General features: G+C 33.3%; 2 protein-coding genes across 7 annotated transcripts in view; one reads left to right on the plus strand and one right to left on the minus strand.

Annotated features, from left to right (window-relative positions):
- Positions 1–475, minus strand: part of LOC149785859 (PHD finger protein 20-like) — a 97,771-nt gene extending 97,296 nt beyond the window's left edge. For 5 of the 6 annotated variants that reach the window (XM_089979832.1, XM_089979829.1, XM_089979830.1 and 2 more), the window contains exon 1: positions 352–475. The gene's annotated coding sequence lies outside the window, so the exon portion shown is untranslated. The remainder of the gene's footprint in view (positions 1–351) is intronic. The other variant, XM_089979828.1, reaches the window with a different exon arrangement.
- A 1,598-nt stretch (positions 476–2,073) lies between these two features.
- Positions 2,074–22,128, plus strand: part of LOC149785860 (centrosomal protein of 72 kDa-like) — a 65,907-nt gene continuing 45,852 nt past the window's right edge. Inside the window, exons 1-3 of the mRNA XM_089931250.1 lie at positions 2,074–2,161; positions 12,084–12,211; positions 18,127–18,164. Coding sequence (XP_089787376.1) covers positions 2,098–2,161; positions 12,084–12,211; positions 18,127–18,164 — 230 coding nt within the window. The 5' untranslated portion in view covers positions 2,074–2,097. The remainder of the gene's footprint in view (positions 2,162–12,083; positions 12,212–18,126; positions 18,165–22,128) is intronic.

Consider the following 22,128-nt stretch of genomic DNA (forward strand, 5'->3'; position numbering starts at 1 on the left):
GTGGGGTTACAAACAAACAGGATGGTATAGTCAGACTATAGGTAGTAGAGGTAGTAGAAAGCCCGCTGGCAGCAAGCTTGAGTTAGTGTGACCTACCAATGTGTATGTGTGATTCACTGATTGCACGATTGGTACATACTTTTATCATAAATCTGCTCTAAAAAGAAGCTATTTTTTTTTCAGTATCGCGCCCTATGGAGTAACAACACTCGTTGACATGTAACTTGATAGATAAAATTTTCATCGTGGATAAAAATTGGTATCACACCGCTTGGAAATTGATGGCCTCTGAAGATTTAATGCGATGGTTTAAATGTTAAGTATCGACTATAACATTTCTCAAACGCTTACCAATAACTTCTTCCAATAACTATCAGGTTGTACAAATTGTGATTTTCTATACTGAATGTAATGAGTTCGAACATCAGCAACCCTTCTTCGTCATTTGTCTTTATAGTTGTACTCAAGATACATTGTCATATTTATCTCATGACCTTGTAAGGAACACCAAGCGAACCAAGAAAGAAACAGAAGAAAAAAAAAACAGAACGCAAAATGAAATAAAGTATACACAGAATCGAAAATACTCTTTTCAGACTGACTATATTGTATGAAGAAAAAAAAAGCTGGGCATGATTGATAATTTTTTCATATTTATATTTAAGTTTTATAAAATCATCAATTTCATGAAGTTGTTAATATTATGGAAGGGGGATTCTTTCCAACAGCAATAAATACTGATGTTAGAAATACTGACCAGTTAGTAAAATAGAAACAGTTTTATCAATGATAGGATTATTTGTACATGTTTTGATAATAATAATGATAATAATAATAATAATAACATCCATTATTTAACAGGGTGACATAGTTTACATTATAGCCCTTCAATTAAAACAAATCAACATGTAATTAGACAAGACTAAACACAGTAATCATTTATTGAACACAAGATATAAATAAAATGTGAGTTAATACAAATTACATGAAGTGAACAAACTATCATAACATGATGTATCATAGCTTTCACATACAAATGTTATGCAGTCAAAAATATCCAGATTAAAATATCTGCATAGGTATAATTTCTTACAAATATAAAAAGTATGTGCTTGCTTAATATCATACTTCAAATGTTAAATAAAATGTGTCAGGTATCCATCTAAAAGTTTTGAAAGAAAGATATTGAAAATGTTAAAAATATTTTTGACATTTAAAATCACACTGGCGTCACTTGTTGTACAGATAAGAAGAGTTATAGAATTCTCGTTGTACATAACAGAAGTAGATAAAATATGGAGGAACAACTGTATAATACACTTTTAGGATCAAATGATCCAACATAAAATCTATATCCATTTTTATAATTCCTATAAAATGGTCCAACATAAAGCCTATATCCATTTTTATAATTCCTATAAAATGATCCAACATAAAGCCTATATCCATTTTTATAATTCCTATAAAATAGTCCAACATAAAGCCTATATCCATTTTTATAATTCCTATAAAATGATCCAACATAAAGCTATATCCATTTTTATAATTCCTATAAAATGATCCAACATAAAGCCTATATCCATTTTTATAATTCCTTTAAAATGATCCAACATAAAGCCTATATCCATTTTTATAATTCCTATAAAATGGTCCAACATAAAGCCTATATCCATTTTTATAATTCCTATAAAATGGTTCAACATAAAGCCTATGTCCCTTTTTATAATTCCTATAAAATGGTCCAATATGAAGCCTGTAACTTTTATTTAATTCCTAGATACTTTTAAAGTTTTTCAAAGTGGCTAGACGAGGATAAAATATTTTCATAAATCAAGAAGGATAAGTGATAAGATGTGATATTATGAACGTGTTTGTTTGCATATAAATATTTATTATGCGTTCTAACTTGTGTAAATTTCCAATGTAGTTCAATTCTTTATTAGGAACAGCTGTTACCAAAGGCATCAGTTGGTACCTGAGTTCTTGAGTATTGTTAACATTCTCCTACGTAAGTTAAGCATAACCTAGCATTATCATATACGGAATCCTCTACCTTTTTCCCGTTGTGGTGACCAATGTACACTGCATATTCGAAACATGGCGCTTACTTTGACAGAAGAACTTCTCAGAAGTAGGGTTAACCTTCAGCACGAAAACTTGGGTAATGCATCATGTCATTACGTTTTGGTCTATAAATTAATATCTGTACGAAATACATATGAACTGTTGATTTGTTATACTGTGAAGTACAAATTCAGTGCTGAATAGTTTGTATGACCTCTTTGAGATGACACGCAAAGACTGCTGCATAGTGCAACTTCTCTTGGCGTGGGTAGCAACGCATTGTAATTTATTTCGGGGTGGGGGTGCAAATTATCGGAAAGTTTATTCATCAGGTATATCACTAGTGTCATAGGATTCAGTTAATTACCCATATAAGTACCAGCTCAGTTATGAAAGTGTCATAACGAGAATGTTGCTCAACAAGTCCCGACACGTTGCTTAGACAAGCGGGGATAATAAGATTTGGTTCTCCAGGGCCCTTTGTTCTTATAATGTAAGCGCTTGAAATTCAAGCTGTGAGAGGTTTAGAATGTATCTGGGGTTTTTTAATATTTACTTTCAGACTTGGTTCTTTTCAATGCTAATGAAATGGATACCTAGGATGTAACTTCTATTCAAATGCAGTTTGTAACTTGTAATCAAGCGAACAGACTTTGAATCTGACCAGCCACCACGGTTGTAATTTGACAACATGTTTTGGGATGCTTTCCCTAACAATTAGACTGGATGTGGGAACAAACAATTGCACATAAAACACTCAGCATTTTCTGCCACCTTTGTTATTGTCCTCTTTTGCTTCCACTGCACCGTTGGCCTAGTGGTTAGAGTGTCTGCCTTGGATGCGGAAGGTTGCTGGTTCGAACCCCGGCCGAGTCATACCAAAGACTTACAAAAATGGTACTGACAGCTGCCTCGCTTGGTGCTCAGCATTAAGACGTTAGTGTTAAAACTGGTTGGCCTGGTGTCAGGATAATGTGACTGGGTGGGACATCATACTACATGTCTGCGGCATGATGCCCCAGTGCTAGACATCACTATAAACTGTCACAGTGCAGACATCATAGCAATATCACTGAAAAATTGTTAAAGCTACGTTAAAAATCCAAATCACACACGCTCTTCTGCTTCCAGAGGTGTTGTTTGTTCTCAGCTTGAAAACATTTTCAAACAGCATGTTTCATGTTATGGTGATAAGAAAATGATTATATAATAACCATGGGAACATAATGTTCTTGTGTTCTCATGTCAAGAATTACCTTAACCAAAGACATCCAATGTATAGAGAAACTTCAGAGTTCTTGAATATCTAGTACACAGAGATATTTAGCCTGCAGATATAATCTGCCAAGGTGTGTTGTGCGTTCAGTAGGGGATGCATGGATTTGTGTGGGAAAGAATAATCATAAGAATAAAACAATATAACATATTTTTAATTTTTGTTTTATTAAATTGCAGCTCAGTATTGTTGTCACAAAAGTACAACAGAAGTCCAACCATTTATCATATAATAGTAGAGTAATGCCCAACTTCACCTTTTAAAAGGCTTGCCCCTTTCAGTTCACCCTTCTGCCTTAAATGCAAAATGAATGTCTTTATAAATAGTATGTTATTTTCCATATGACTCATTTAATTGTTTTCCAAACCTGAATCACTTGTTTAATTGGTTGTAAATCACATTTTACTCTGAATAAACATCAAGTGTATATCATCGTATGAGCTTAGCTTTGAGATCAAGTGCATTTTGCTAACTGCAAAGATGACTTTGCTTGTTCTTTTTACCACATTCATAATAAATATTTAGTGGAAGAGCCTATATAATTCAGGAATAAGCCAGTTGTTTTGTAAGAAAAACAATGTTTCTATAAACTTCACTATTTCACAACAATTGTTTAAGAGATTTACTTATATCATACAACATGCTTAGTGAAAAACACTTTACTAGCTTGAAAATCAGAAAAGAAAAGGTTGTAAAGCACAACCATTCAAAAATCCACTTGTGGCAAACAACAGACCTTCCAGAGGTCATGAAAAAAGCAAGAAGTTAAGATGCTAAAGGTCATAAAAACAGTTGTAAAAGTAATCAGATGGGAAATATTTAAGAGACTTTGAAATTTAATACATGCCCGCTTGCTGTATTGCTGTATTTTTATTAATTAAAAATGTTTTAAAGCTGATTTAGCTATTTCAGCTACTTAGGTTATTATACTTTTAGTTTAGGCAAAAAATTCGTTTATCATAAATTTTACAATGTTTATAATTTTACCATATTTGGATATAGTCTGCAGTAAAAATATTGGACAGAAGCCAGATGTATTTAAGATGCCTTAAATTTTAAAACTTGTAAAAATTTGCTGTATTTATCTATAATCTGACCCAAAAAATAAAAATGAATATAAACCATTTAATTTTGCAGAAATTGAGTTATCTACATATTTCTTTTGGCTGATATTTTCTAAAGATGTTTCTTCTAATAGGACATAATAATAGTATGAGATTTTATTTCTTCTTTTCATTGCATTATATTGCAATTATATGAGCTGGAATTGCATAGCTTATTTCAGACTTCAGTATTATACAAGAAAAGTAGAAAAGATTATTGAGATGAATATGTAGATTTTTTTAATTCAGAATGATAATAAAAAAGTTGAAACTGCTATAAAAGTTCATAGTTTATTCTTACACCAAAGCTCCTGGCTTGAAGCATAGATTAATACAAGTAAGTGGTAAAAATATTGCCAGTAGAAATAGCATTTATGAAAACTAATTATTTATCTGCTTGCAAATAAACGAAGTAGTAAAGTTAAATTCAAGCCCTGTTTAGCATACTTGACATTTGTATATAGACATCTGTATACAGAGAGGTGACCACTGATTGACCACAGCTGTATAGTTTTACAGCGCACTGTCAGACAGAAGTTGGAATAATGAAACTACCACATTTCTCCTTGTGTGTAATCTGTAGGCAGATATGGATAGTACAGACCCAGATTAGGCAGGACTAACCAGTATTTATCATGGCAAATACACATAGACAGGACTAACCAGTATTTATCATGGCAAATACACATAGGCAGGACTAACCAGTATTTATCATGGCAAATACAGTCATAGGCAGGACTAACCAGTATTTATCATGGCATATACACATAAGCAGGACTAACCAGTATTTGTTATGGTAAATACACAGAGCAGGACTAACAGGTATTTATCATGGCAAATACACAGAGGCAAAACTAACCAGTATTTATCATGGCAAATACACATAGGCAGGACTAACCAGTATTGTGATAGCATATTATATTTCGTAATTTGCCCTTTTATAAATTAACACAGAAATAAATTTGGATGAGTAAATTTTTCATAATAATGTTCTTATTTTACATAAAAGAGGAAAATAAAAGAATACATGTAAATGTGTATGAAGATATATAAACCTTAATAACAAGTAAAATGAGATAGGCAGTTATCAGTGTTTCTTTTTGACACTGTAGAAGGAGTCTCTGACGTTCAGAAATGTGAGAAAATAAGAAGAACAACTGTCTTCAACTCAGAAATTTGCTTATGCAAATACAGATCTTGTCTGTCCTGTGATTTTGTGTAAAAGCTTTATTTTTATATACAAAAAAATCTTTTTTTCAACTCTTGTGGACAAAAATCTGAAATTTGGGGTTACAAGCTTTTATTTGGTTACAAGATTCCTCGTATTTCAAGTATATTCAGATGTCTTGGAACTCTTAAAATATGTGATAAATAAACACACAGCTTGATTTGGTTCAGTGTGAGAGAAAAACACCAATACATAGAATGTCAGATTTTATTAAAATCAATTTGATTTAGAGATGCCTATATGATGTTTGCACATTGTTACGTGTTTAGGCTCAAATAAACAGTAACACAGAAAGAGTGAAAACAACAAGCTTTTTAAAATTTAAAAATTTATTTCCCTGGAAAAATTCTGTAAAAATGAAAAAAAAGAGAACTTAAGGTTTCAAGAATCAAATCCAAAAATAATCCAAGAATAATCCATGACTTAAATTGCAAAAGTCCTAGTAATAAATGTTCTAATAATTTCAAATTCGAATCCTGATGGAAAATCCAGATGGATGACGATGATGTATGCTGTCATCAGTACTGTGCTTATCTACAGTTCCTTGTAGAAATACAAATAAAGGTACTCCGGTGTTCGAAATCCAAATTAAATTTGTAAGCAATGTCTTTCCAAAATTTCTGTGCGAGCACTCCTCAAAATATTTCCAGAGAAAAAAAGAATTAATCCTTTTGAAATCCAACGAATCTGAAGAAAATTATAACTCAAAATCTGGCTACAACAAAATAACTTGACATCAGTGTAAAAAGTCCAAAACTGAGAAATCTCTCTCTACACATCTCTATTAAAACTGAAAAATGAGCAGTAAAGGAAAAACCAGAATTGCAAAATCGAATGGGGGGTCACATGATCGTGTTTATGTCACGTACACCAAAAATGACCCTGACAAAAACCAATCATTTTAAAATAAAATAGAACTTGTTTACGAAGGTTGTTACAAATTCTGAAACAAGGTCAAGATTTAGATCAAAACCTGGTGTTTATAAAAGAATGATTCAGGTCAACTGATTTTCTGGAAAAATATCTCCAGTGAATAAATCTACATTATAATAACATATAATAAAATAAAAAAATTAAAACTGACAAACAGTTCAATTAAAATAAATAAGAATTAAATCAGTTATATGTAATTAACATTCAGTAATTGTAAATAATAATTCTGATAAACAACTTGGTCATATGGTTAATGAACAGGTCAGAGGGATAGGAAAGCAGGAGGAGGTGGGCTGCTTGTGTACAAACAGGTATTGTTTAGTTGCTAAAAGAAGGGAAGACATAGAAATACAGGAAATTGAATCCATTTGGCTACAGATTAGTCCAGAGAAAGCTCTGCCCTATATAATTGGTCTTTTGTACAGAACCCCACCATCACACACTGATTGCTGTGAATAATTTCAGATGATTAAAAGTGAAGTTAGTGATTTTTACATTCTAGTTGATATACAAAGATACCCTCTCAGTTATCAACTAAAAATTAATTGGATGGATTTTATTGCTTTGTTTTGTATGGAGCAGCTGTGTAAATGAACCCACAAGAGTAACATCTACCTCTAAAACATTTATATACCATGTTTATACCATTACATTTTTTTCTCAGGAAGTAACACCTAAGATTTGTTTAAGTGACAACTTCACAAAACTTTTGTTACATATAAAATCAATAGGAAATCAAAGAAAAATAACATCCATAAGCCTTTTGGTTATAGATCTTTTCAAAACTTTGATAGTGTCAAAATCCGTGAAGCTCTGAAATAGATTCCATGGAATTTAGTCCAAATCTTTGAACATACTATGATGTTTTAGATACTTGGAAGGATCTTGTCATGGAAACAGTAGAGAAACATGCCCCGTTAAAGACACACAGGATAGAGAAAGACCATCAGTTAGGCTGGATCTCTCCACAAATTTTAGATGCAATAAAGCAAAGAGACCATCTAAATACTGCAGGAACTCAGGCTGAATATAGAATTTGGAGGAGTAAAGTTAAGAAAATAATAAATCATGCCAGGAGCACACCAAAAAAAAGTGCTGCAGGAAAATAGAAATAACCCAAAACCTATCTGGAGAGGGTTTACAGAGTCTGTTGCAGAAAATGTAAGAGTAACATTGAACATGCATCCCTCAATCATGAAGGCATTTATACTGATAATTCAAGTGACGTCTCAAACACTTTTAATTACTTTTTTGTTCATATTGTTGAAAAAGTTGAATAACCTAAAATCTCCTGATTATCTCAAATTCAAAACATTTTGTGCTTTAAAAACCTCACAACAAAATAAAGTTTAAAATTCCTGAAATGAGTTCTGAATTTGTGTTAAATTATATTCCAAATATGGATATTTATAAAGCCACAGGACTTGATATGATTGGACCAAAATTATTAGAGGCAGCTGATATGATTGGACCAAGATTACAAAAGGCAACTGATATGATGGGACCAATATTACTTATGGCAGCTGATATAATTGGACCAAGATTACTAAAGGCAGCTGATATGATGGGACCAAGATTACTAAAGGCAGCTGATATGATTAGACCAAGATTACTTATGGCAGCTGATATAACTGGACCAAGATTACTAAAGGTGGCTGATATGATGGAACCAAGATTACTTAAGACAGCGATATGATGGGACCAAGATTACTAAAAGCAACTGATATGATGGGACCAAGATTAGTTATGGCAGCTGAAATAATTGGACCAAGATTACTAAAGGTGGCTGATATGATGGAACCAAGATTACTTAAGGCAGCTGATATAATTGGACCAAGATTACTAAAGGCAGCTGATATGATTGGACCATGATTACTAAAGGCTGCTGATATGATTGGACCATGATTACTAAAGGCAGCTGATATGATTGGACCATGATTACTAAAGGCAGCTGATATGATTGGACCATGATTACTAAAGGCAGCTGCACCTGCTATAGTTGAGAGTAAAACTTTTGTTTGAAATGAAAGTACTAGGTCCAAACAATTTCTCCATACTTGGAAAACTGCCTAGGTAACACCAGTGCATAAAGCTGGAACAAAAGATGATGTAAATAACTATAAACTCATCTCTATCCTTCCTTGTCTTTCCACATTTTAATTGAAAAACATGTACATGATTCTTTCATCAACTATTCAAAAACGTAAAATCTTAGTCATGATAATGGTTTGGAATTTGACAGAATCACTCTAAAACAGTACTTATCATTTCATTGATGAAATGCTGAAAACATTAGATAAAGGAGAAATGGTAGGAACTATTAAGGTTGATTTTTGTAAAGCTTTTGAACTTGCCAACCATGACATTTTCCTTGAAAAACTTTATATCTACATGTATTAAAGTAATGAAAACTCTGTTAACTGGTTTACTTCTTATTTAACTGATTGAGTGCAAAAGAGATATTTAAATGGTCAACTTTCTGAACGTAAAAATATTAATTGTGGGGTACCACAAGGCTCTATGTTCAGAAACAGTACTTGAAAATAATTTACAAGATGTTCAGACTTGTTGTTGTTGTTGTAGGGTTTAACGCCATTTTTCAGCACACAATAGGCTATACATGGCGGCCAGTATTAATGGTGGAGGAAGAACTCGGGGAAAACCCCCGGAAAGAACCACCGACCCACGAGAAGCTGCTGGCAAGCTTTCTCACATACCCACATTAGGTGAATCCAAGACTCGAACCCACACAGACAGAGGTGAGATGGCAGTGATCCGTAACGGAGAGCGCTTTAGACCACTCGGCCACTCGGGGCCCCTGTTCAGACTTGAAGTATGCTGCATGGAAAACAGTATGATTATAATAAATACAGAGGAAACAAAAGCTGTACTAGTTATAACAAAACAAAATGAGCAGGGCTCAAAAGTGACAAACTCCAGTTTCTGTTTGGTAATATGAACCTTAATATGACCTCTCATGATAAAATTCTTGGTCTATTTAAGGATAACAATCTAACTTGGTCTATTTATATTAAACCTGTTTTGAAAAAGGTTCCTTTTTATCTTGGTTACTTAGCAACAAAATTGTAATCATTCCTATTCAATATCGAGTCTTCCTGTGTAAAAGTTATATTCAGCCATATTTGGACTATTCTAATGTAATTTGGGGCAATACCTTTAAACTTTTAAGACTTCAAAAGAGAGCACACGATTTAATTCTAGATCAATGTATAGACAGTTTTCAAGATGCAATAAATAATATAATTTTTTTATCAACATATGAAAGAAGATTTCTTAAAAAGGCCAAATTTATGTATAAAGTGTCCAGAAAAGCCATAATTCCATTCTCCCTCAGCAATATCTTAAATTAAAGAGATGTTGAAGGTACTACAAATTTAAGGTCCATTAGAAGTAACAGTTAAATTAGATCAAGACCAAAGAAGGAATTGATTGAACAAAGCTTTATATATAGTGGTCCACTGGCATGGAACAACAGCCCCAGTGACATTATAAGGCAGGCTCCTAGGATACCTTTTCATAATCAGTGTCTGAAATGGACGAAATCTTAAAACAGTTGAATAGTTCTAGTGGTATAAATACCTAATGCTTTTCTCTGTTTACACAGTATATCTTTTTCACAGATAATGTTTCAAAACAGTATGATATTTTATATCTGTTTATGTGCTCACTGATGCTTGTGCCTACGTTCTTGGATTGAAACTTTGATTTTCAGAATATCACAATTCTTTTGTGCTAAGTCGTGTGTATATATATATATATATATATATATATATATATATATATATATATATATATATATATATATATATGTATAGAGAGAGAGAGAGAGTGAGAGAGAGAGATAAATATACACCAGATATAAGAGGAGGCCTCAGGGTAGATTGTATACATGGAATAGGTACCCAGTGGGTGGTAAATATTTATGATTTTTGCTGTTCTACCTCTATGAGTCAAGATGTTTCCTACCTTGTAGTCCATTTTCTCTTTGTCTTATCTTTATCATTTTATTTCTAAATCTTCTTTTTGAAAGTTATTTTTTCCCTCCTCCAAAAAAATCTTTTGTTAAATGTCCCAAAGTGTTAGCGTTTGTTTGATTGGAAAATAACTCTATCAGGCCAAGCTTAAGACAACAATGGTTGCATCCCTTTATAAAGTAGTCTGTAGCGTGTGGACACCTTGACTGAGATGACTAGACTGAGATAAGAAAAGTAAGGTTAAAAAAACAGCTAGATTTCTCTGTCACATGGGTGAGAAATATAAGAGGCCTCAGGGTAGATTCAGAAACTATATGCATTATTTTTTTTAAGGTAATTACAATTATTATTATTATTATTATTACAGATATGGTAATTTTTCAGATCATACATCACTGACTGTGATGGATAATTTGCATTACAATTTTAAGCATAATTGTTTTGTTTCTTTACTAGAAAAACTTGTAACAATATTTGTTGACCTTGTTCTACCAAGTTAAACATTCGATGGACAATAAACAAGAAGTGAAAACTGACACTGGAGCCTGCGTTAAAACATATTCTGAAGCAACTTTAATGGCTTGCTATTTCAAATCCTCTCACCAACCCTAATGGTCACCTTTCCATAGAGATCACTTGATCATAATGATCATTCTAATTTCCATCTGGCAAATTTCCTATAAAAGTGTTATGTGTGTAATGGTCACCTGCTTTTTGCAGTCAGCGGCTAAGTGTTTCCTAACCAAACATCGGTTTCTTCATACCTTAAGTGGTCAATGGAGCATATGTTCAGTGATCGCTGAGTCCTTGCAAACTGGATGTTTGAGAAAGGCATTGTTTAGGTAAAGGAATATCATGTGTTGTGTTTGACTCATTGGTCTTAAACCAAGTTTTGTAAAATTCAACAAATAATTTATTTCCCAAATAAATTCCGATATTGAAGGTGATGATGTGCTAACAGTCTTTTGATGTATTACAGTAACATAGTCCAAAAATGTCCTTGTCAGAATTCACTATAATTCCAAATTAATGTTTCTGTCCAAGAATGTTATTGAGCACTTTGTAATTTGTGAGAATAATAAAATGAATAAATGAATCCACTAAAATTAAATACTGAACACAACATTAAGACTGATTCTGCTACAAGATGTTAAGGCAAGAATAAGTACTTTCTCAAGTAAACAACATTATATAAAAAACTAAGATGCAATAACAGAGCTCGGATATTGGTCAGCCTTCTACCTATAACATTCAAAGTAGTCAACAAGTATAGGAATTTCAAATTGAAAAACTATGTCCAAGTCTTGGATTAAAATAAACATAAACCTTCAGGTATAATGATCTGAATATTTCAGCTATGAGAAATATTAGCTATGTTCAGGAAGAAGAATGATATAGATAGAGGATAAAATATTTTTCCAGATGTTTATTTTTTTTTTCATACAATACAGAGGAGATAATAGTATTTATGTCTGTTTTTACAGAGGATGTCAAATCTTTGGCTCTGCCTGGCACTTACCATGAGAAGATTGTGAGTCTAGGATCTTCCCTTCGCAAGTTTTCACGTCTGAAACAGCTAGATGTATCTCGCAATGCCATCACAAGCTTGCAGGTGAAGTGTAGTGAATGACAAGGAATCAGTATTAGCCTTTGATTTGTAGAAATAATGTTGTTAGTTTTACATGCATATTTTGAATAAATGTGACAATGAGGAACACTCAGGCATGATAAACATAATCCATATTGATGTGTGGAAATAAATAATAATACAGATTTCCATTATTGCCACCACTGTTTGCAGCAGGGAATTCTTATTTGGTATTGTCCATCAATGTAGCTGGGAATTCTTCTTTGGTACTTTCTGACCATGCAGCTGGGAATTCTTAGTTGGTACTGTCCAGATGATTAGATTTGATTTCCATGTAGTTTCAATGATTTCATGTTTTTATAAATTTTTGTTGATGTTTTTGTGACATGATTTTAACTTTCTCTGTTGTTATGACTCTATGACCTTAAAAGAGCAAAACCCAGCAAGTTTTGTAAAATTCAGCAAATTTATTTCCCCCAGAATACAAAGTGAAAATTTAAAAGGAGCTTGCAGTATTGTGAAATAAATTCCAAATAGTCCTAAAAGTTTTATGGCAAGTCCAAATGTATGAAGTTCCAATTGAATTCCAAATAAATTCTGATATTGAATGTGTTTATGTGTCTGTAGTCTCAGATGTGCTAATGAGTCTGTGACCTTGAATGTGATGATGTGTTAAGTCTTTTGAAGTATCACAGTATTGTCATCCAAAATGTCATTGTCTGAATTTGCTATAATTCCAAATTAATGGTTTAGTTCAGGAATATTATTGAGCACTTTGTAATTCCAGTGAATGTTAATTTGAATTATAAAGTCCACCCAAATTAAAAACTGAGCATGATGATATGAATGATTTTGCTCTGGATGGTAAGGCAAGAATGGGTAATTTTTCAAGCAAACAGCATTATATAAAAAACTAAGACAGAGTAATAGAGCCATGATGTAGGTCCATCTACTCTCTAAAAAAATTTCAGCAAGTTTTGGAATTTCTAGCTGAAAAACAAATATCCTACATTCAGATAGAAGTAAACATGTTTACTTCCATTCCATTGATAATGATCTGAATATTTAATCTGTACTCTTAGAGAAATATTAGCTATGTAGTATCTTGTTTACAAAAGAAATGTCACTTGTCAGTGCACCATTAATTTGATTTCAGACAAGGTCAGGTACAGAATACAGATATACATAACAAACAATCAGAGATGCCAATAAACAATACAAATTAAATATACACAACACAACCATTATTGTGAAAAACCTTGTTAACATGATCATCCAAAACTACTTGCTGTATGGAAAGGAAAGCCAATAGGATTGTGACCATTTCCATAAAGATGGTTCGTTAATATTTTCATGCCATATTAGTGATTTTATTTTATTTTTTAAAAATGTTCTCAAACATTTTGACCTGGAGTTTTTAGGGGTAAAACTATGATAACTTGATTATGCAGAAACCACTTGTCCTATGTGACGGAGGTATATTAAACGTCTTTTTGTGCTGATTTGAGTTTTGTGGACGAACTGATTTGAGTTGTGTGGACGAACTGATTTGGGTTTGTGGATGAACAGATTAGGGTTTGGCAGATGAATGTTTTTTATAGCTTTGTGGATGAACTGATTTGAGTTTGGTGGATGAACCGATTAGGGTTTTTGCAGATGAAGGAATTCAAGTTTTATGGATGAACTGGTTAGAGTTTGGTGCCTTTTAATTGAAATTTTTTGCTTTCTTTTGGACTGATACAGTTTTTACCAATGTAATTTTAGTTTAGGAAGACTGCTTGTACTTGGGGCCCCGAGTGGCCGAGTGGTCTAAAGCGCTCTTCGTTACGGATCACTGCCATCTCACCTCTGTCTGCGGCGGTTCGAGTCAAAGATTCAGCCAATGTGGGCATGTGAGAAAGCTTGCCAGTAGCTTCTCGTGGGTCGGTGGTTCTTTCCGGGGTTTTCCGGGTTCTTCCTCCACCATTAATACTGGCCGCCATGTATAGCCTATCGTGCTGAAAAATGGCGTTAAACCCCACAACAACAACAACAACTGCTTGTACTTGTAGAGGGTGTAATTTGAATATATAAGAATACATTTAGGAGCAAAATAATGACACTTGTGGAATACAATTTCTGTGAAACATTAGTGAAAAACTGAAGAAACGTGGGTACACTTGAGAAAGTATCATGGTTATTTTGAATCCAATAAATACCAGAGCAGAAGCAAGTAATTTGAAGGTTTTATCTGTCCATTTAAAGAACAAAAATGGGAAAAAACAATTGTTTTAGGACAGGTATGTCAACCGTTCCAAGTTTGATGGAGATGATACTATTTAAATTGCTATTATCAGATTCCAATGTTCAAGTCAAATATAAGTTTATGGGGACAAGCTGCAACTTGATCACCAGTTCATCTAGATGACAAAAATGCAGAAATGTATGGTCTATGGTCTTAAACCTAGGAACTAAAAGTAGAAAAATGAACAAGCTTAGTAAAATCAACAAGTAATTTAATTCTCTAAATAATAATACTGTATTAAATAAATAATCCTAGAAGTTCTATCGTAAGTCCAAAAGTATAGAATGTTCTGAATGAAATTAACTAATCTTGAATGTGCTGATGTACCAATATTCTTGACGTATCACAATGATATAATCCAGAATGTCATTGAATGAGTCCTTAATAATCCCAAAGTGGTGTTTTAGTCTGAAAAGTTAATTAAGACTTTGTATTTTCAGTGAATAATTTAAATATATAATTCCTCTTAAATTATATCTAAACACAAGTAAAAGTGATTCCAGACTGATATTAAAACAGGAATGAAAACTTTGTTGACTAAACCACTTTCATATATATAATAATGTCTGATTGAAAGCATACCAAAGCAACAATCTCAAAAAAGAATCAATTGCTGATGAGTCAGAAATTACATCAGCTTGGCACCATGGTTGACATACGTTTAAGAAAGACTAAAGCAGCTGTTGTGGATTATAGAGAGATGACAAAAATGTGTGCTACAAGCATTGTAAATGGAATACACTAGGCATCAATATTAAAGTTAATATTGTCCCATGGTGGGAACAATGTATGAAGCATGATTCAGCCAAAATGCAGTTTAAATCAGTAAGACTGAATGCATAAAATAATTTGTTGGATACAGTTTTTAATTATTCAAATGCTAATTTTATGCATATTATGGAATTGATATTGCATCTGATTGGCAGAACTTATTGACACACTGGAAACCATGTTTCTGATTTAATTTTGATCAAACTTGCAATTCAGGCTTTTATCATGAACATCAGGGACAAATTCAATAGGAAGCAAGATCTGTGCATAAAAATAGTATCATTATCAGGCATCTGAATGCTTGAGTGAAAAGTATTATTTCTATACTATTTTGGTCACAATTAGAATATGGGCTTTACGATTAAATATCAAGATTCAAATAGATTTTTATTTTTATTTTTCTCCCTATGAATTTCAACAGCATCGGTATAAGCAAGCAGTAGTGTTATAAGTTTTTTCTGAAACATGTTATCATCATAAAAGTGAGAAGAAAAAAAACAAAAACAAAAGAAAGTAAATATATTTATATCATGTTTATTTTTGTTAGTTACATCTTGTTCTTAAGCCATATTACGTAAGAATTTTTCACACTGGTCATAAACCAAAAGAGCTTGGGGGAGGGGGCCAGTTGTCTGTTGTCCATCACCCAACATAATTGTCCAATGGCCATCCATGAGTCCATGAGCATAAGTTTGTTGTCACTACTCCCCAAAAGTACATGGATAATTGCCATGAAACATAACACATACATTCATTCCATGGATTGGTCGGTTCTAAATTAAAATAGAACTGCTCTGACATCCAGTATGGCCACCATAGCTGCTGTCTTGAAAATCACATTATGGCTACTTCTGCTGAATGGATGGTCATATTGAGATAGGGACTTTTTGTGGTATCTCATTGGTTCTAAATGAAAATGCTGCTGATCTTATATCCAATATGGCCACCATGTGTGCCATTTTAAAAGTCTTATCAAAACTCAACCTGAATGGAAAATCATATCCACATGGGTGTTTTGCCAAGATACTTCTTATGATGTCTAGTAGATCCTAAATGAAAATGATATTACCAGTAAATCCAATGGCCATCTTGAAAATCTAGTAATTGCTACTCCACCTAAATTGATAGTTGTGTCAGACTTCTTTGATGCCATGTTGGTCCTTTGACAATGGTGCCAAGCATCTACGTGGCAACCACAAGAGCTCTCTTGAAATTCTTGTTATTGCTACTCCTCTTGAACAGAAAATCATACCAGCATGGGGTTTTCATTGGAAGACTTTTTATGGCATCTGGTTGGTGTTTAATAAAAATTGTGCTGATCTGATAACTAATATGGCAATCTTGAAAGTCTTTTCGCTCTTAGATTGAAAGTCATGTGGATATTGAGGTTTCACCAGAAGACTTCTTATGATGTCTAATTGGTACTAAATGAAAATTGTATTGCATTGACAGCCAGTATGGACCCTATAGCACCGATGTCATTCTAGTAGATACACTATCACATCAGCTAGTCATTCCAGCAGAGACAATATCACAACAACTCATCATTCTAGTATATAAGCTGTTACATCAAGTCATCATTCTAGTAGGTAGGCTGTCACATCAAGTCATCGTTCTAGTAGGTACACTATCACATCAAGTCATCATTCTAGTAGATACACTATCACATCAGCTCATCATTCCAGTAGAGACACTATCACAACAAATCATCCAATAGATACACTATCACATCAGCTCATCATTCTAGTAGATACACTAACACATCAGCTCATCATTCTGGTGGTTACACTATCACATCAAGTCATCATTTTAGTAGATAGACTATCACATCAGCTCATCATTCCAGTAGAGACACTATCACATCATCATTTTAGTAGATAGACTATCACATCAAGTCATGATTCTAGTAGATAGGCTGTCACATAAACTCTGTCTGCATGGGTTTGAGTCTCCAATTTGGCAAATGTGGGTATGTGAGAAAGCTTGCCAGTAGCTTCTCGTAGGTCGGTGGTTCTTTCTGGGATTTTCCTGGGTTCTTCCTCCACCATTAATACTGGCCGCCATGTATAGCATATCGTGTGCTGAAAAATGGCGTTAAACCCTACAGCAACAACAACATCATTCTAGTAAATACACTACTATCACATCATGTCATCATTTTAGTAGATACACTATCACAACAAGTCATCATTCTAGTAGGTATACTATCACGTCATCATTCTAGTAGATACACTATCACATAAGCACATCATTCCAGTAGATAAACTATCACATCAAGTCATCATTCTAGTAGATATACTATCACATCACGTCATCATTCTAGTAGATAGGCTATCATAACAGCTCATTATTCTAGTAAATACACTATCACATCAGCTCATCATTCTAGTAGATACACTATCACATTAAGTCATTATTCCAGTAGGTACACTATCACATCACCTAATCATTCTAGTAGGTACACTATCACATCAAGTCATCATTCTAGTAGGTACACTTTGATCAGCTCAATGACGTGATGTTTTTGATTAAATCAGTCTGTAACAGTCGATTATATATACATTGGCATGAATTGTGTATTTTAGATTTAATTTGCTGCATCATTGATCTTACATTTGTGCACAATTTATATAACTTTGTAAAACTCATTGTATACTGTAAATTCCTTTAGAGAATTTGTTCATAAAGTTCCAAACAAAAGAGCACTTTAAAAATGTTTGACTTCATGTATGTTCATGTTTACGTCATCCATGTCTCATGTTACAGATCATCCATGTCTCATGTTACAGATCATCCATGTCTCATGTTACAGATCATCCATGTCTCATGTTACAGATCATCCATGAAAAAAGTTTATAATTATGTTTTTGTTGCTATTTTTCAGGGTCTTGAGCACTTAAAGCTGCTGGAGAAACTGAATCTGTATCCTAAGATAAGTTAGTTACTGCAAAGTCTATTTCTGTTAGCCATTTTTGGTTATTTTTTGGGGGGACTGCACACACAAATACTATGAACTCATTGTTGTTCATGAGGTAGCTATTTTCAAGACTTATATGCCTCCCACAAACACATATTTAAAGACCAATGACTTATATGATTCCCACAAACACATATTTAAAGACCAATGACTTATATGATTCCCACAAGCACATATTTAAAGACCAATGACTTATATGATTCCCACAAACACATATTTAAAGACCAATGACTTATATGATTCCCACAAACACATATTTAAAGACCAATGACTTATATGATTCCCATAAGCACATATTTAAAGACCAATGACATACATTTTTCCCACAAGCACTTATTTAAAGAATAATGTCATATGGTTCTCACAAGCACATATTTAAAGACCAATAACTTATATGATTCCCCACAAACACATATTTAAAGACCAATGACTTATATGGTTCTCACAACCACAGATTTAAGGACCCAGTGAACAGAAATCCACCTCTGAGGTTGGTTATTGCAATATCAGCACTTACTATACTGTAACATTATGAACTCAGAAATTGGACATCAAATGATGTGCTTGTGTCTTTTTTAATAATGGAAGCTTTTGTTGTTGTTGTTGTTGTAGGGTTTAATGCCATTTTTCAGCACATGATAGGCTATACATGGCGGCCATTATTAATGGTGGAGGAAGAACCCGGGAAATCCCCAGAAAGAACCACCGACCCTCGAGAAGCTACTGGCAAGCTTTCTCACATACCCACATGAGCAGAATCCGAGACTCGAACCCACGCAGACAGAGGTGAGATGGCAGTGATCCATAACGGAGAGTGCTTTAGACCACTTGGCCACTCGGGGCCCCAATAATGGAAGCAAATCCTTATATAATTTGAATAAAAGCAGTAAAAGTCCTTTCAAAGAAAATGAAAGCGATACAAGACCTTGAGAAATTCTTAACAATTTATAAACTATTGTACAATGGCCATGCAGACTTCCAATTACAGAAAGGCCCAATGTAATCTTAATATTCTTTGTGTGTTTGATCCTGTTCAGATTTAATTATTTTAAAAAGTAGTAGTTTAGCTACTATTTTAATGGCAATTATCTACTGGGTATTTTTTCCTACATACTTGTCTATGTAAGATGGGCAAGGTATTCGTTCCTACATACTTTTCTGTGTAAGAAGGACAAGGTATTTGTTCCTACATATTTTTCTATGTAAGATAGACAAGGTATTTGTTCCTACATACTTTTCTATGTAGAAGGGACAAGGTATTTGTTCGTGTATACTTTCTATATTAGAGGGACAAGATACTTGTTGCTGTATACTTTTCTATGTAAGAGGGACAGTGTATTGGTTCCTGTATACTTTTCTATGTAAGAGGGACAAGGTATTTATTCCTACCTACTTTTCTATGTAAGAGGGACAAGGTACTTGTTCCTATATACTTCTGTATGCAAGATGGACAAGGTTTTTGTTCCTACATACTTTTCTATGTAAGAGGGACAAGGTATTTATTCCTACCTACTTTTCTATGTAAGAGGGACGAGGTACTTGTTCCTATATACTTCTGTATGCAAGATGGACAAGGTTTTTGTTCCTACATACTTTTCTATGTAAGAGGGACAAGGTATTTGTTCCTGTATACTTTTCTATGTAAGAGGGACAGGGTAATTTTTCTTACATACTTTTCTGTGTAAGAGGGAAAAGGTATTTGTTCCTATATACTTTTCTATTTAAGAAAGGGCTGGGTATATCATCCTATATATTTTTCTGTGTAAGAGGGACAAGGTATTTGTTTCTACATACTTTTTTATGTTATTGGGACAAGGTATTTGTCCTTGTATACTTTTCTATGTAAGAGATGCTGGGTACATCATCCTTTAAACTTCTCTACATAAGAGGGGTTGGATTGCTTTTTCTTACATACTTTTCTATGTACAAGGGACAGTGTACTTTCTTCTATATAGTACATTTCTATGTAATGTCTCTTACTTGGGGATAGAGTTTTGTTTCAAAACAGTGTAAAAATTTACTGACAACCTATAACTTTTAAATTATTTTGAATTGCTTGGACCAATAGTTACATAAAAATATTAGTTTTTTACAAAGTTAAATATTCCAGCATTTCTCAGTTAATCAGTTTCAAGTTATATCTGTGTATTAAAGTACTGATGAAAATGTCATTTTTACAAAACCATGATGAAAATCAAAAGAATCCCAAGTAGCTGCAATTTAATTTTGTTTCTTCAATACACTTTTCAAGAAATTTGATTAATACATTTGCCAATAAGTCAGATCCAATTGCTAACAACATTGACCCTGATATTCTGTAACATAATGTGCCAGCAGATCATAATCTGTCTTGTGTGTTGTGTTGATTACTCCAAATAAAATAAATAGTTTTACATCTACCAGCATGGTATATGTGAAGATCATGGTCTGTCTTGTGTGTTGTGTTGCTTACTCCAAATAAATTACATAGTCTTACATCTACCAGCATGATACATGTCAAGGTCATGGTCTGTCTTGTGTGTTGTGTTGATTACTCCAAATAAATTACATAGTCTTACATCTACCAGCATGGTACATGTCAAGATCATGGTCTGTCTTGTGTGTTGTGTTGATTTCTCCAAATAAATTACATAGTCTTACATCTACCAGCATGGTACATGTCAAGATCATGGTCTGTCTTGTGTGTTGTGTTGATTACTCCAAATAAATTATATAGTCTTACATCTACCAGCATGGTACATGTCAAGATCATGGTCTGTCTTGTGTGTTGTGTTGATTTCTCCAAATAAATTACATAGCCTTACATCTACCAGCATGGTATATGTCAAGATCATGGTCTGTCTTGTGTGTTGTGTTGATTACTCCAAATAAATTACATAGTCTTACATCTACCAGCATGGTACATGTCAAGATCATGGTCTGTCTTGTGTGTTGTGTTGATTACTCCAAATAAATTACATAGTCTTACATCTACCAGCATGGTACATGTCAAGATCATGGCCTGTCTTGTGTGTTGTGTTGAATACTCCAAATAAATTACATAGTCTTACAGCTACCAGCATGGTATATGTCAAGATCATGGTCTGTCTTGTGTGTTGTGTTGATTACTCCAAATAAATTACATAGTCTTACATCTACCAGCATGGTACATGTCAAGATCTGATTTATAGGTCAGCATAGACTGCATGCATTACCAGCAAAATTGTGCAGACATGTCAGATATGAAGACACTGCAAAATTTAGTGGTTATTAAAGAAAACTCCTTTTCAGAATTTTATACTGGTATGTGTAAAATTGCATAGACTAGAAAACCTGACTAACTGTACCCATGAAAATCCATGGAATAACCTTTCTTTAAGAAAAATGATTTTGATTAGCCTTAATCATGCCATCTCATATAATTATGTTAAGATGAGAATTAGATCAACAGTGCTTGGTTTGTGATGACATTGTGTAGACGGATCAGAATTGAAAATTGCATCTGTCTACCGCTAATTCTTAATTAATTGTTGTTTATTACAAATTAAAAGATTGCTGACAAAATCAAAGACTTTGCAAAATGTGAACATTATGTCAATACAACTGAAGTACCAAGCTGATCTAAATCTAACTCTGCTGCAGCTGACACTGTGCAAAATGTGAACGTTGTCCCATTACAACTGAAGATCCATCATTATGCATTATGTTGACTATAATTTTATAATGTAGTTTAGATCTCAAAGTTTTATTGTTCATATTGTTCATTCATGTACAGTATCATTTTACACTATAATTAAATTTTAAGATTTAAACATAAGCACAGCTGATATATCCCAGTACAGTTTAGCTTATTATTAAGTTCAAATGAGTTTGAGCAGTCACCTTATATGAAAATCTTTTTCAAACTATGTGGTTGGTGTGTATATTAAT

Source organism: Sinohyriopsis cumingii, chromosome 13, assembly GCF_028554795.1.
Source record: "Sinohyriopsis cumingii isolate HCF-2022 chromosome 13, ASM2855479v2, whole genome shotgun sequence".
Classification (NCBI taxonomy): domain Eukaryota; kingdom Metazoa; phylum Mollusca; class Bivalvia; order Unionida; family Unionidae; genus Sinohyriopsis; species Sinohyriopsis cumingii.